We start from the raw sequence: 15235 nt of genomic DNA on the forward strand, positions 1-15235 counted from the left end.
AAAGCTGGGCTTTACGTAAAGCGGCGGGTTTTATGATCGTTTGTCTGTTTGCAAAATTGTTGATCTGTAAAAGTGGGCTTACTCTGCAGCCTTTTCTTTACACATGCACGTCTTTTCCATTGGGAAGGAACTGCCTGTTTGAGCAACCTGGCAGCTTTGAGGAGCTCCCCAGCATTCAATTCCCATGCACAAATCGTCTGGATCAATTCACTTTTCTTCGTTGGCATGTACTGGATCTGAGTTGTACTACCCCGATCCATGACTCCATATCCATATAAAAAAGCGATCAGGTTTGAGCTCCAATCCAATTAGAATCCAATCCAATTAGATGCTCGAGGGCTTGGCCTACACACATTATTTCTTAGATGCACGTAGTAGTTAGTATCCCATAACCCTATTTGCATATTTACATATTAGTGCCTCTCTTGCTTCAGCCATTCATTTTTGAAACCAGAAACTTATAAATCCTTCATTACATATGCCACTTTTTTTTGTAGTTTTGAGCTCCGTGAACAGGCCAAGTATAAAGACATTAAGATAATAAAAAATGTGGTTGTATAGTGTGGATTAGGGGCACTAGATGTGTGGGGTTGTACTCCAAGCAATGAAAAAAGCCCTACTCAAATGCGGTGCCAGTCTGGGTCCAATGGGAGCATCCCCATATGGCAAAATAGTTGCAAAACTGTACTAATCTTTTTACAGTTTATTTTGAGTGTGATTAAATATCAGAAATTTTTATAATTTTTTGAACTTTATTAAAATTTCTTTATCTCAAAGTTTCATTATTTCCAAACCAAGATTTTTTATTTTATTTTATTTTTAATCTTTATCACTAGTGGTTATTCATGAAATTTTGAATTACTACATCTTTTCAGCTTGTGAGAAAATTTTATCAAACTTATTATAGATTTTTATCAGAAATTTTAATAGCATTTTCTGTTTTTTGATGAAATTTGCTTCACAGAGATTTTTTTAAAATAAATTGCGATGCTCTCTTTTTCTTTTGCCGAATATTTGGATAAGTTTTCCTATTTTTTTGCATTTTATCATGGGCTCTTCCTAACATTTTTGCTATTTTTAACTTCATAACATTTTCCCTCAAATTTTCATAATAGGATTGAAAACATTTCAAATTCTGTAATGAGCATTCATAAAATTTTGAACTCTTATATATTTGCAACTTTTGTGAAAAAACATTTTACTGAACTTCTATTTTCATGTTTTAGGGCTGAATCTAGTGCGGGTCTGCCCCACTTAAATGAGTTAGAAATGTGTGTATGTAGAAAGTATGTTGGTTCTGTTTAGAAGTTCATATTATAATATGAAAGGATGGATACATGGCAAGGTAAGAGATCGATTTGAGCCAGTCCAATTACAGAAGTCCGATGGTGTATAAGAGATTATATTTCTTGTCAAAGTTTTTATAGAAGTCCAAATTTTACGATCTATTTGAATATTCCAAGGGGTACTCATACATATTTGAATTATGGTGTGGGACTTTATGCGCTTCCGGTAGTCAAATCCAAATCTGAGTCTGGAATCCAATTATGCATAAGTTGGATCATGTTCCTGTCAATCTCTGATTGAATATTTGTCTTTTTTTTTTTTTTTTTTTTTTTTTACATCAGCTACATATTTGTCTTCATCATCTGTTTCCTATGGGTGAGATATCATTTCTTCTTTTGAGAACTTGTTGACATTTTTCTGACACAAAGATAGGTTGAATAATAGCCAGTCTTTACTAACGTGTGCGCATTAGTGACATATCCTTATGATTCTTTGCTTCGCATGAGAAATAGTGTCAAAAAACTTTTACTGACGTCTTTCTCCTCTTTTTTGCCGATTTTTTCGTGTCACTAGAAAGTGGTTTTTGAGATGTGGAACCAATTCTTGGTCTTTCAGAGCTTCTATTCTATTTGTGCCAATGTGATGAAGGTTCTTGCAGCAGTTTATTGCAAAAATTCCTAAGTAAAAGCGGTTTTGAAATAATGTTCCATTGTTTAAACACAGATTTTCAAGATTGACTTGGTCATTTACCATTTGTTGTATTAATCTTTTTGTTATTGGATGTCGGGGCACTTCAAGTAACACAAGTTGGTCATTAACTTAAGAAAAATAAAGAATCTGCCTACCCATATTAATACCCTGAACAATGAAATCTCTCTGAAAGCTTAATAAATGCTTGAGATACTGCCGAAATTATTAATGTTTAAGAGAGTTTTTGATGATATGGACATTTTCAAAATCATCCTTGCCTGTTACCTGCGTTTCGGTTTCGACTTCGAGCAAGCTTTTCAAGGGATGTATTCCATTTTGTAGATCTTTTGAACTTGGCAAGTAAGATGCAAAGGGAAAGTGGCTAAGATGGTTTCTTAACCACAAGGAGGTCGCTACAAGATCGGCTCTCCAAGCAACGGAAAAGCCATAGAGAGGGTGCCTGCTACTGATTGATGTAAACTGTGCCTTTTCCAAAGCAGACTTCACTGTCTGCCCCAACATATGCCGAAGTGTCGGAGATGGGCAGCGACGCTGTAGTTAGGTTAGCTGCCCATCTCCCCAAGAGACGCGATCACTTTCTTTGCGCGGCAGCAGCAGTGTGGAAAAGGGACGTTTGGTGGTCCGCGGGAAAATGCGGAGCACAAATTTCTCTCGCTCTTCTTCCCCGTCTGGTGCTTTCGTCGTCCTCCATTTCCGACTAATTAAGACTCGCTTTTTCTGTCATTACTCAGCAGCCTCAACCAACCTTTCCTTTTTTCATTTATGACTAGCTTTCTCGAAGGTCTGGTTTTGAACCGAGCAGCTAAGGTCACGATCGGTTTCGACTTGTGACGTACTTGTCCATGGTGGTCGACGTCGCGCGGTGGGCAGTTCACCAGCAGCTAGTCTCTCACGCATAGGGCTTCGTCACGCTGATGAAGTACGAAATCCTGATCCAGACGGCTAGGTAGTCGCCGACCATGCAAGAGTGTGGCGGATGGAAAGCAAAATCGCTTGGTAAAAATGGATTTGGTAAAGTTTGACGAGCTAAAGGTTTCAGCATATTCTCATACATTTTGCATATGTATGTATGCTACTTACTTTTGCTTGAACAGAGTAGGTCCATACTTCAGTCTCTCTCTCATTCTATAAAAGAAGGTCCATACTTCATTCTTTTGGAAGTGTTGATGGGTCATGACTGGTGATTTTGTTGCATCCTTATATTTTGATGGGTCATGACTGGTGATTTTGTTGCATCCTCGTATTTTTTAGCATGCTTCCCTCTTTCTTTTATTATACTATTTATTTTACTTTTCATTTCCTTAGGAGGAATTCATCGATGCCTGACAATGAGAACCTGAACCATCATCCGCAATTGTTTCCCAACTTTGTTAAGGAACTTTTTATATATAAACATCAGAATGAATTTTCACTGCTTTTATGGAGATCTCTACATCCTTCTGTCACAATGCATCAGTGATGCAGAACAGAAGCACAAGGAGAATGGAGTACTAGAAAGTAACAGCAGTCTTACTATTTCAACAGAACATTGAGCAAAAAGAAAGAAAAGCTCGAGTTCCATATACCTACTAGCCTGAAACCGAGAGGCCTAAGCCCCTCCTGTCTTCCCCATCTCCAAGGTTTACAGCTGTTTTGAGACTTAGGTGGGAAGTCGCAGTTTAAAAGAACAACACCCACAAACAACAAATTGAGAACCGGACTTTCACCGGCCGACCCCTCAGGGTGAAGTAGAAAATAGATTGAATGAAAAAGAGAAGCAAAAGGACAGTGAGTTCAAAATGGATTGAATAAAAAAAAAGAAGCAAAAGGAAAGTGAATTTCAGTGAAATCCTTCTACCACCTTGCTCAGATTAGGTATTATCTTAATTGTGTCGATTGCAGCAAGGCATCTGAGTTTACGGGTGCCTGCGCCCACACAGAGACAGAGAGGAGAGAGAGAGACAGAGAGGAGAGTGAGAGACAGAGAGAGAGAAAGCTTATATAATTATATGATAAAACTCACAATTAATGTCATCCATAGGGTACAACTCGTTACAACAGGAAACTGGGAATCTAAAGTTTTGGCCTGGATGGAAAAAACGAAGCCAACACTACGTGTTGTCATGGCAGACGCATTCAGATATCTGCCAACACCAAAGCCACTCACAGAAGAGAGAACCCAGTCACCAAACAAGCTGCACACCCCCACAGAAAGCACTAAAGGACGTACTCGGAGCCACTATCAGCACAGATGTCACCAGCCACCTGAAAACCCCATTTAGACAAGAAACTAGTCTGTAGAAACCAAGAAAGACAAACACTCGCTAACATGGACACTGGAAAGTACAAATCACCATGACCCAACAGAAGGCATGGCCAAACACCAGGACCACCCAGAGAGCAACCACAACGGAAAAACCCAATCCTAGAAAAAACGATAGTGACTCTTCTGAAGAAGCACTAAGCAAGCAGCCAAAGTGGGTACTTAGGCTGAACAGGCTGCCTTCCCTAGAATAGGGAAGGAAGAACCTGAAAAAATAAAGAGAACGGGGAACATTAGCGACACAACCAGGTTTCCTTCCATCCACCATCACTCCCCACTACTCCTTACTTCATTGTAGAAGACCCATTCAGAATACCAAACAAATGAGTCCAAAAAGGAGAACAAACACAGAATGCTGAGTGGTCACACGTAGAAAATCTCCCTTAATAAGTTATAATCCATCTGAGAAGTTCCTGAAACCAGCATGTTTCTTCAACCGCCCTTGCTTTCACTCCATTCCCAACGTATCAAGAGAGGATGTCACACCTCCACATTCTCTCCCCAAGCCACCCAACTGCCTTGTTGCTGATCAAGTTACAGCGCTGAAGGTTCAGGCCAACCAGAGAACTACTCAGTTTTCTCAAGATGGGTACGCTCTTGTCTGACACCTGTGAGCAGCCTGAGAGTGAAAGGACCTGCAGATCAGGCAACCCTCCTCCACATGAGGGTAGGGAAACAATCCCATGATCAGTGATTGAGCACTTTGACATGTCCAGGTCCTGTAGTGATGGGCAATTGGCCAATATAACCTTCAGGCTCTCATCACTCAGCCTCCTGCAACCACCAAGGTTCAGAAGCTGGAGGCTACCACCATGAAGCGTTGTCAAATGGGTAATGGCATCATCAGTGAGGTTTATGCACCCACTCAAATTAACCTTCACCAGACCAGCTCTGCAGTTCTCCATCAGAGACAGAACACCAGAATCTGTAATGCCAGTGAGTCCACTGAAATCAACATGCTGCAACTGAGGGCAAACCTTCCCAACAACAGCCAGGCCTTGGCTTCCGAAACAAGGACAATCCCGAATGGTCAATGAACGAACTGAATTGCAAACAGGCAGGGGAACCAAGCAGCCGTTCTGATCCTTTATCCCCATGCATTTAACCAGACTGAGTGTCTTAAGTTTGGCCTTGCAGTCAGAGAGAGAACTCAAGATCCCTGTCTGAGTGATCTGGTTGCACTCTTCTAGCTGCAAGCTCTCCAGTGTTCCTGCAGCTCTAGCAAACACACACAGCCCATTGTCGGAGATGAAGAAGCACCTCCTGAGACACAAATGTTTCAGAACTGGGCAGCCCAAACCGATGGCTTCAAGACCTGAGTCTGTCATCCCCTTGCAGAATGACACAGCAAGGGACTTGAGCTTCTTCAGGCCGCGTGCATTGCCAAGAGCCCAGAACCCACGCTCACCTACATACTGAAGGCCCATGAATGACAATTCAGTCACTGATTTAGCATAATGACCAATCACCGCAAGTGACAGATCAGAAATATTCAGGGCCTGAAGCCTGATCTTCACGAGGCCGGCAGCACAGGCAACCAGACTAGCCACACCTTGATCACCAACAAGCGGGCAGTCATTGATATTAACTGACTGCAGGTTTGAGCACGATCGCCCAATAGCTTGCAGGCCTTCATTTCTGACACGCGGGCAAGATTCCAAGGTTAGAGATGACAAATTTGGACAGTTTTCTGCAATGGCAACCAATCCCCTGTCCGTGATCATTGGGCAATGAGAGAGATCAAGCTTCTCCAATTGGTGACAACCTTGAGCAATCTCACACAGTGACGCATCACTAATGGAGGGAACGTCCCAGATGGAGAGAACCTTAAGTGAAGGGCATCCACGAGCAATGGCAGAGAGACCAACATCAGTAACACCACGAGTTGCATCGGTTCCTCGTATTAGAAGTTTACCCAGGCCGCCAAGCTTCACAGTGCCAATGGAAATAGCAGCAAGTCTAACATCCGTGGATTTCTTGCCTTGCAAAAAGCGTGTAAGGTATCCATCATCTCTCCCAATTCCTTCCTCCGAATCACCATCATCAGCCTCTACAGATGGAGCTGTCACCTTCTCATCATCGACATCCATGGCACCAGAGTCAGCGTGTCGGAACCCTCTAGATGTATTGGTTGCAGGGGCCATCTTTGAGACATTAACGAAATTACAATTGTTGGGTCGTGAAACAATCTCAGACCTGCGGATGCTGCTCTGCAGCAGGAGCCATCGCTTGGAGACACAAGCACAAGCGCTCCGGTCACGGATGCAGGACACCCTTCTCAAGATCTCAAATAGGCACTCGTCCGGGAGGATTTCTATTGAAGGAACAGCCTTTTGCAGATGCTGTTCTTGGTTTCTGAGGATGAGGGGGTCGCTAATCCTAGAGCGCTTCCGCGGTGGGCCGTCCACATCAACGCTAGGTGATGGGGAAAGAATGAAGTTCGAGGTGAAGTGCCCACCTTGGCAGAGATCCTCATCTCCTGTGGTAAAACAAAAACAAATATGAAATCCCTTGACCAAATAGTCCTAAAAAGCAGAAAAATGTTAACAGAAACAGAAGAACCAATAAGGAAGACCTAATCTTCATGAAAGGAAAATGAAGACCCCATACAAAGCGATAACCTCAATGAATCCACACAAATCAAATTCAAAGAAAATAAATCTGCCTATGCACGTATAAACCATATCTGTAACATGAGATCCAGCACTCTCTAACACGAAGTCTAACTTCGCTCGCTGAATTGTTAAAGACCGTAAATGAAAAATGAGTTCCAAATCCGACTGACAGGATCATTGCATTTGGAATTTAAAGCACCCAAAAGAACATCAAACCAAAAGCTTTTCTTTGATAAAAAACACTAGGGAGAAGGCCAGAAGGGTTACCTCCATCGTATAATGCAGAGGAAAGGAAAAAGAAAAGAACAAACACATTCAAACTCCCACAAACCACATTCAAGAAAGTATAAATGAGCAAGAAAAAACTAGAGTGGACAAAGGGAAATGGAAAAAGAAGAAGTAGGGCAGAAGAGTTGCCCACCCCCCGTACAAAACAAAAAACGTAGGAAAACAAAGAGACAACCAAAAGATTTCAAATTTCCATAAACTTCAAAATATGTACAACGAAAGTTACCAACCAAATTCACAAAGAAAGCTTAATCAAACGAAGGAACTTGTTAAAAGAAACACCCAAAAATACACAAAAAAAAAAGGAAAAGCAAATGTAAAGAAAGACGCCGATGGAAGAAAGAAAATAAGCCTTACCACTACGGTTGACGAGAATAGACATATCGACGTCGTCAACCTCCTCGGAGAGCCTGACAATAGCAAGAACGACAATCTCACCAGCACCAGCACCGCCACCAGCCTCTCAGGGACAGCACCAACAAGAGAAACAAGCAGCAAAAGGATCACAAACGCCTCTTCCAGCAAGGCCCCTCCAGTCACAGAGTGCATATACGAGAGAGAGAGAGAGTGTGTGTGTGTGTGAGAGAGAGAGAGAGAGAGAGTTCGGGAGTTGGGTCCGAGGGAAGGGGGCCTCTGCACCCTTTGCCCAGCCCCGACGCCTGAATGGAATTAAAAGGAAGGAGAAGACAAGATTTGGAGAAAGACCAACGTTCGGATCGGTACACCCCCCTCTTCTCGTTTCCTGTTTGATCCTTTCCCCCTTCTCTTTTTACGATTTTATTATCCCCATTCCCCACCCTCTCTCTCTCTCTCTCTCTCTCTCTCTCTCTCTCTCTCTATTCAATGCACCGTTTTCCATAGTAAGCCTAACCTTTCCGCACCTAGCTAAAAGACACTCTCTTCCTTCTTCTTCATATATTTCTTTAATTTTCTTCCTTGTAGAAAATAAGATTACTCAACAGCTCAGTCTACCAACTCCTCTGTCCCACCAAATGCCACATAAAGAAAATTCTAATCCTGCCACATTCTCCTTTGGGGTCCAGTAATTTTATTTAATTGAATATATGTAAATGTCTTTGGAATCTTAATTTGGTTTTAGGGGAATGCACCTTTCAATCATTCTTTTCAGTGTTGAGATATGTAAGTTTTATACGTTATCATTGTGTAGAATACATAAAATATCTTGTACGTGTTGAGTTCTGACCATTCTAGCCACGATGATTAGCAAATAAAATATATACATAATTTATAATATTAGATCTTAACTAAACGGCCGGTGCGGCTGACATCTTAAGAGTACTTATACATTGTATTTTGGACAAAGCTTGCGTTGGTTCCCAACTCTTCCATTTCAAACTTTCGTTTGGGTTGACTTGGAATTCTGGAAGTTAGTCCATTTGAACATGGCTTAACTTTTAGTGTGAGAGCGTTTTGAGTATCATCTTTCATCCCTAATGCGAAGATCAAGTTTGTTCTTCTGCCTATTCCCTCATGTCCTCTCTTTCATACCCTTTGATCATGAGATCTGACAGCGTATTTAACGAAATTCACAAAGTTTCACTTGAATTTAGCAGAACTGCTGCTTCTGTTTTGATTCATTTGATCTTTTAATTAACTACCCTTTAATCCGCAAAATGAAAGGAAGAGAAAGGCACTAGGTAGAGGTATATTCATCTTCCATGTGAGGCCAAAGAAGGTAAGCACTTCCATTTCTAGTACAAGAGAGGTTACCTAGAGGCTTTACCTTTGCCACATAATCAGATGATGAATATATTGTTTCTAGCTTGAGAAGTTTTTATCACATCTCTGCACATTAAAGTGGATAATCTCCATCATCATTGAAGTATAGAAGAGGAGAAAAACACAAGAAACTCAGTTGTTCAATAACCTAAATTTGCAATTTACTGAGTCTCTCTTTCACCAGCACCTTATCGTTTAATTCAAACTTACAGGATTGGTTGAATAGCATTTGCTTACGGGCTCACATTCTCTTCTTGTGCATTAGATCATATGTCATCATCATTATCATCATTGAGCCTTATCTGGTTCAGATACATGCACTTGATGTATGAAATTTGCTAAAAGTTGGTGTATTTGGAACCGTGAAGAATTAATATTCTTCTGCAGTTTGTACAGTAGAGACAAAAGGACCGACCCTTTTTCATATGAAAAGACCTCTTCAGAAATTGACCTGTAATGCGCTCATGGTTCATGCATCTGCTTCTTACTCGAGGGGCCCTAGCTTGACCCTGAGTGTAAAAGCTTTAAGCTAATGACATCTGTAAACTGTCTGCTTAAGGCCCCAAACATATGGTATATATTTGCAGGTTTTGATGCGAAATAGAGACGATGTTTACAACATTGCTCATGGTGAGTAACGAGTAGAAGAAAGGGAAAAAAAGGCTTGGGGTTATTAATGCAGTATCAGTCTAAAGGATGTATGTGGTTGCAACTTGCATTGTCCACAGTGCACATCATCTACAATAACGTCCGGCCTTTTGGGGCTTCAATTAGTTACTGTCTTCTTCTCATATTCATGGACCATGGTTAAGTTATATGCATGATCATGAATATGTTAACTCAAGGTTTTATTTCGTGGTTAGTGTGATAGTTTTAGTGACATGCTTTCTATTACAAAGAGATAAGGTCAATTTCTTGTCCATTGAAAATTCAAACGCGGAGACTCAAGGTAGAAGATTGCTTTTAAATACATGAACTACTGCAGCTAGCAATTCTCCTCAAGCCAATCACAGTAAAACTTGTAGATACCCATGGTTCAATTCGCAGCCGGTAACATTGAGTAATTATCATCTCAAGATCTACCTCGATTAATACACGATGCAATTATTTAGCACCAGTATTTCATTTACATTGGATGCAATGGCTGCCAACCACCGCTCTCGAATTGATGAAGTGTGGGTCATGCATTTTCTTCCAAGAGACCAAGACTTAATTGCTCGGTACTACTCAGTCTTGATTTCAAATTCAAGATATGACCGGCTTTTCGACCACGGATTAAGCTGATTAAGTTCAGAAAAACCAAGAAAAGGCCATTGTTTTCAGCTTAAAATTAAATGATGGAGCTGCACTCACATGTCTTGTTAATGATACTTTATTATATATTAAGCAGCCCAAGGTAAAGCCCCCAAGATATATATTTTAAACTTAAGCTGTCCAATTATATATAGACGCTTCAATGAACGTTTCAGATCATCTAATTCACTATTTTGCTTGTACTGCCACTATGTGTATAAACTTAATTTGAATTGAAACACAATAGCGTGAAGATTAAGAAACAGATGTTAAACAGTTCCAAGCATTTAATGCAACTGTACCAGTATCATTATAAAAATATATATCGGGACATACACATGTATGTGCACAGTGTACATATTTAGAACACTGCCGGCCGGACAAAGAAAAATGCGCAATAGAATTATCTCTCGCCACTGATGTGAGAGAGGTAGAGAAATATGGGTCGAAGACGGGCCACCTTATAAAATATATTATAATTTATCATTATTTTATCGAAACGTTGAAATATGCTTTAATTTTTTTTTTTTGCTAGAAAATCTGTCCTGGAACGAACTGGTGCCATGGAAAGACTCGAAGTTTCTGCGCAATGCGAAATATGCACAGTCAAGCATTTGGATTCTTCAGCAAGTCAATTTTCATAAGTTATAGAAGTTCATTTTAAAACAAAACATGTAACCACATAATTCGTGAAAATTCACCATAAAAAGTAGTCGATCGATCTCATATATATATATATATATATATATATATATATATATATATATCCAATTAGACCCCTCTCTCTTTCTCTCTCTAAAAGTTCCAAAAATGAGATGATCAAGGGAGGGGGGGCCACTCACGAATATCTTCGCTTGCTTTTCTCGAGGAGATGTGGGCAGGTGCATGCATGCTTATTGCTTTAATGACATCACGCGGCGAGAGAAAATGAAGAAGAAGGAGGAGGTAAGAGAAGAAAAGGAAGAAGAGAAAGCGATGGGAACTGAGAGCGCGCGGTTTATTTGAGGCCTGGCTGCCGACGACGACGCAGAGTACTTGATAATCTGTTGGTAGGATAGGAGAGGAGCGCTCTCTCCCCACCTTCCTTTTTACTATTACAAGAAATTCAATAATCTTCTCGATCTACTGATCATTCGCCCAAGTTGGATTTAATTATGCACTTCATCGCTTTCTCGAGCTCACGTTTCACTCTTGTACTTTTCACCTTGCGATCCTCTGAAACTGTCATCTCCCCGAAGCCCAACTTGGGCTGTCATAATGAAATATGTCCACTATCTCTCTCTCTCTCTCTCTTTTTCTGCGTCCACGGCTTGAACTACGAAACGTGTTGTTCCTTTTCCAAAAAGAGTTGTTCTGTCTTCCTCCATCATGGCGTTGATTTACTCTGGAAGCTAGCTAGTCACATTAACATATTGCTCTTTTACTCCTTTTCTCTGTGGATCTTCCGGTGCATGCATGTGTAGCTGTAAAAGCATCTGCTTTAGGTGCTTGTTAGAGTTATGGTCAATTCTTGTCCCACTTGTATTATTTTTTAATCTCTCTCTCTCTGTCTCTCTTGTACAAAAGCTTGGCGTACAAAAGAACGGATCCTGTTTAATATGATTTATTTTATTCGATCGCATGCTTCTAAAGTTTAGTCCAACTGCATGCTTCTTTGGACCATTTCTAAAGCAGTTCCCTGTTCATGAACTGCAACCGGTTCTTTCTTTTTTTCCTAATATAAAAAGTTCAAAACCTTATAAGGGGTTGAAATCCGAGTCAATGTACATGAATAAATTAATCATCGCCGTTGCTGGCCAAACTTTTGATGCTTGATTAGTTATATTTTAGAAACTCTGAATGACATACTACAAGATTACTTTAACTTAAGTATTAATCTCAAAGTACAAGTGTATTTATCATTATTTATCATAAAGTATACGTTCTAATCGTAGTTTGCCAAAAAGAGAGAGAGAGCTTCATTCTTGACCATCAAAGTTTCCGTGCTATACAATCCACCAAGTGTTCGGTTTATAAGAGATTACAGACATCTAGCTAGGCATGAAATTTGTTTTATTCAATAATGTTTCTGTAAACAAAACTATACAGTCGATCGAAGGTGTTCTAATCCAAGATCATGATTTCAACCTTCAAATCTTGAAGATCTTGGCGCACTTTTGTGAAGCCCAGCCGCTTTTGTTGGCTTATAGTGCCTGCTCTGCCGCAAGTATAGCAGAAAATATTTGACTGTTCCTCTACATGGAAAGGCGGAGAGAGAGGCGTGGACGCATTCGCTCGATACACTGAACTCCCAACTCATCACTCGTCACCCTCTCATCACATTCACGTACAAACTGAAACGACCCACCTCTCTCTTACCTTCTCCCCATCTCAATTCTCTAATGCTGCCAGCACTCGAATAACAACTCAGTTGAATTATTCAGCGCCCCAGCCACGAGCCCATGTACGTGTATTTCTCCCCGCACTTCCGATATCAAAAGGAAAAGAGATCCAATACATGCACAATGAATCAAATCTCTCTCTCTCTCTCTCTCCTGTGTTTTGGTAGAAAAAACCAAGCGATGATGGAGGTTCATTGCATATTCTTCCAAACACGACAGACACTTTTCTTTTTCTGATTGAACCGGAAGAGGGCGGATACCATGGAAGCGACGGAAGGATATGGAAAGAAAGAAAAAAGAAAAGAAAGGTGTGGCTGAGAAGGAACACACGCCGGCGACTTCCTTCACATGCACTACCTGATCATCTCATGCTCCAGCTATTACGTACTTGATCATTGATGACGCCCATCTTTTGGGTGGGGGCTATGCATGCATTGGGCCCCGCCCCCGTCCCTGCTTCCTCTTCGAGAGGAGCATCAGTGTTTCAGTCTCGATCGAGAGATGGGAATACTGAGTGCGACTCCAGTCGTCTTCATCACCGACCAGTTTGCACCCACATTGGCATTTTCTCTGTGCTTTTCTGGCCACGCCAAAAACGATAGTGTCCCATGTGGCCCTGCCATGGCCTTTCGTTGATTCATAAAACTTCAATCCTTGCGATTGCGAAGTTGGTTACATGAGACCTTAAGGGCATGACACCTATTATTGAAAGTGGGCTCAAAGTTCGTTGAAAGTGAGCTAGAGAAACACATGTCATGCAGAAAGGATATGCTCATCTCCTTATGATCCAATATTATCACATATCAGAATCCAATATTATCTCGTATCAGCCCGTATGCATGCATGTCTTGGCTGTAGACCACACATATTGTAAAATAATGTTTAAGTATATGCTTTAAAGTATTTGGTAATTATTTTTAAATAAAAATGGCAAATAGGATTGCATGGGCCAATGTGGACCGGTACACAACTGCCGCGCACCATTTCAAACTCGCTAGATACTGCCAATGCTTACCAAGTTTTATGATGTCAATGGGTTGGATTCAAATCATATATAACTTTTACCACATTTGGCCAATTAGATGTTTACATAATCAGATTCGAATAGGAATGATAAATACCATATTTGAATTTGATTAAATCCAAATGACATTATGATATGTTAAGGACTAACTTTCAAAATGCATGGATATTGGATATAGGATATTTATTTGAAATCAAAACTTAATTAGAATCCAATCAAATATTTATTTAAAACTGAATCTGAATCTGAATCCAATCAAAGGTTCTCTCTAAAATCTGAATTACATCTTATTTTCTAATTGAATATTGACGTTTTTCCATATCTTTCTTTTTTAAGCATTTTCGTCAAATATTCAGTCCGAATCTAATCCAATTACATCCCTACCCTGTATCATCATTAGCAATGTGAGCTTCAAATGCATTAATTTATAGTTGGTGTTACTTAGGGCATAAGTGCAAAAATGTCAACGGGCCAGAAAGATCCAACTACCAACCCGAAACTCAATTTATTTAATTAGATCCAACAAAAGAAAATTGGATGCAAATTCTAATCACACTCGGTATACAATTTATTTAATTAGATCCAACAAAAGAAAATTGGATGCAAATTCTAATCAGACTCGGTATACAAATTAGGCGACTCAATAGGAAGTGGAACAAATTAAGAACCAATGGGTAGTCCTCAATAAATTGCTTACTGAAATTCATGGATTAATTGAACGTTACCTTCCCCATTGAAAGCTGTTCTTTGAATCTTTATACAGTAGCATCAATAATTCCCTACAGTCCTCTCCAACCCTAATAGATTAAACCAGCTTTAGCTTGAGTAAGGAGATGGAAAGATGGATCATTGACCAGTTGAACGTGGACTCGTCGACGCCCACTCCCATGTAGAGAAAGCTGAAGAAGCGAGCAGCTACTCGGACGCTCAATCCCTCGCATCTTTGTTCTTGGAATTGCATTATTTTACGAGAGCCGAAACAAATCTTTGAGATTCTCAATATCGCCTAATCTCAATGTCAAGATGGGGGCTGTACCCAAGACTAAGTGCATCCTTTATATTAATAAAGAAAGGCTTCCCTTGCGGCTTAGATCTTTGTTTGGTTGTCAAGTTTCCGTGCAATAGAAAAATCTCAAGAGATCCAAAGTTGCTACTAAAAGAATCTAAGAGATCCAAAGTTGGTACAAAGAAAATCTAAGAGATCCAAAGTTGGTACCAGATAAATCTAAGAGATCTGATGAAGTTGCAAAGAAAAGTACCGGGAACAAGTAAGAGATTCGAAGCTGCTATTGAGAAAATCTAAGATCCTGAGGTGTACCAGATAATACGAGAGATCCAAAGTTGAAAAGTTGCAGAGTACGGGGAATAAGTAAGAGATTCAAAGTTGCTACTGGGAAAATCTTAAGAGATTCTGAGTTGCTAGCACGGCTACCCGATCAGCCGTCAACGCAGAGTACTTGGAAACACTAAGATGAACGACATTAGTTACGCCTGCTACCCCTATTGTTCTGGTGATGCATGCAAAACCCAAAAATTCTCCCATCACCTGCTGCGCATCGAGATGCCTCCGATTGATAAAAATGTAGAGGTTACT

The 15235-nt window shown here is 40.4% G+C and overlaps 1 protein-coding gene across 1 annotated transcript; it reads right to left on the reverse strand.

Moving 5' to 3' along the window:
* Positions 1-3962: 3962 nt before the first annotated feature.
* LOC116256076 (EIN3-binding F-box protein 2-like) lies at positions 3963-8018 on the reverse strand. The gene is made up of 2 exons (XM_031632233.2): positions 7561-8018; positions 3963-6779 (listed from the first exon to the last, which is right to left on the reverse strand). The coding sequence occupies exons 1-2, from the start codon at positions 7583-7585 to the stop codon at positions 4768-4770; spliced, it is 2037 nt and encodes a 678-aa protein (XP_031488093.1). The 5' UTR covers positions 7586-8018; the 3' UTR covers positions 3963-4767.
* Between the last annotated feature and the right edge of the window lie 7217 nt (positions 8019-15235).

This window comes from Nymphaea colorata, chromosome 6 (assembly GCF_008831285.2).
Source record: "Nymphaea colorata isolate Beijing-Zhang1983 chromosome 6, ASM883128v2, whole genome shotgun sequence".
NCBI lineage: Eukaryota > Viridiplantae > Streptophyta > Magnoliopsida > Nymphaeales > Nymphaeaceae > Nymphaea > Nymphaea colorata.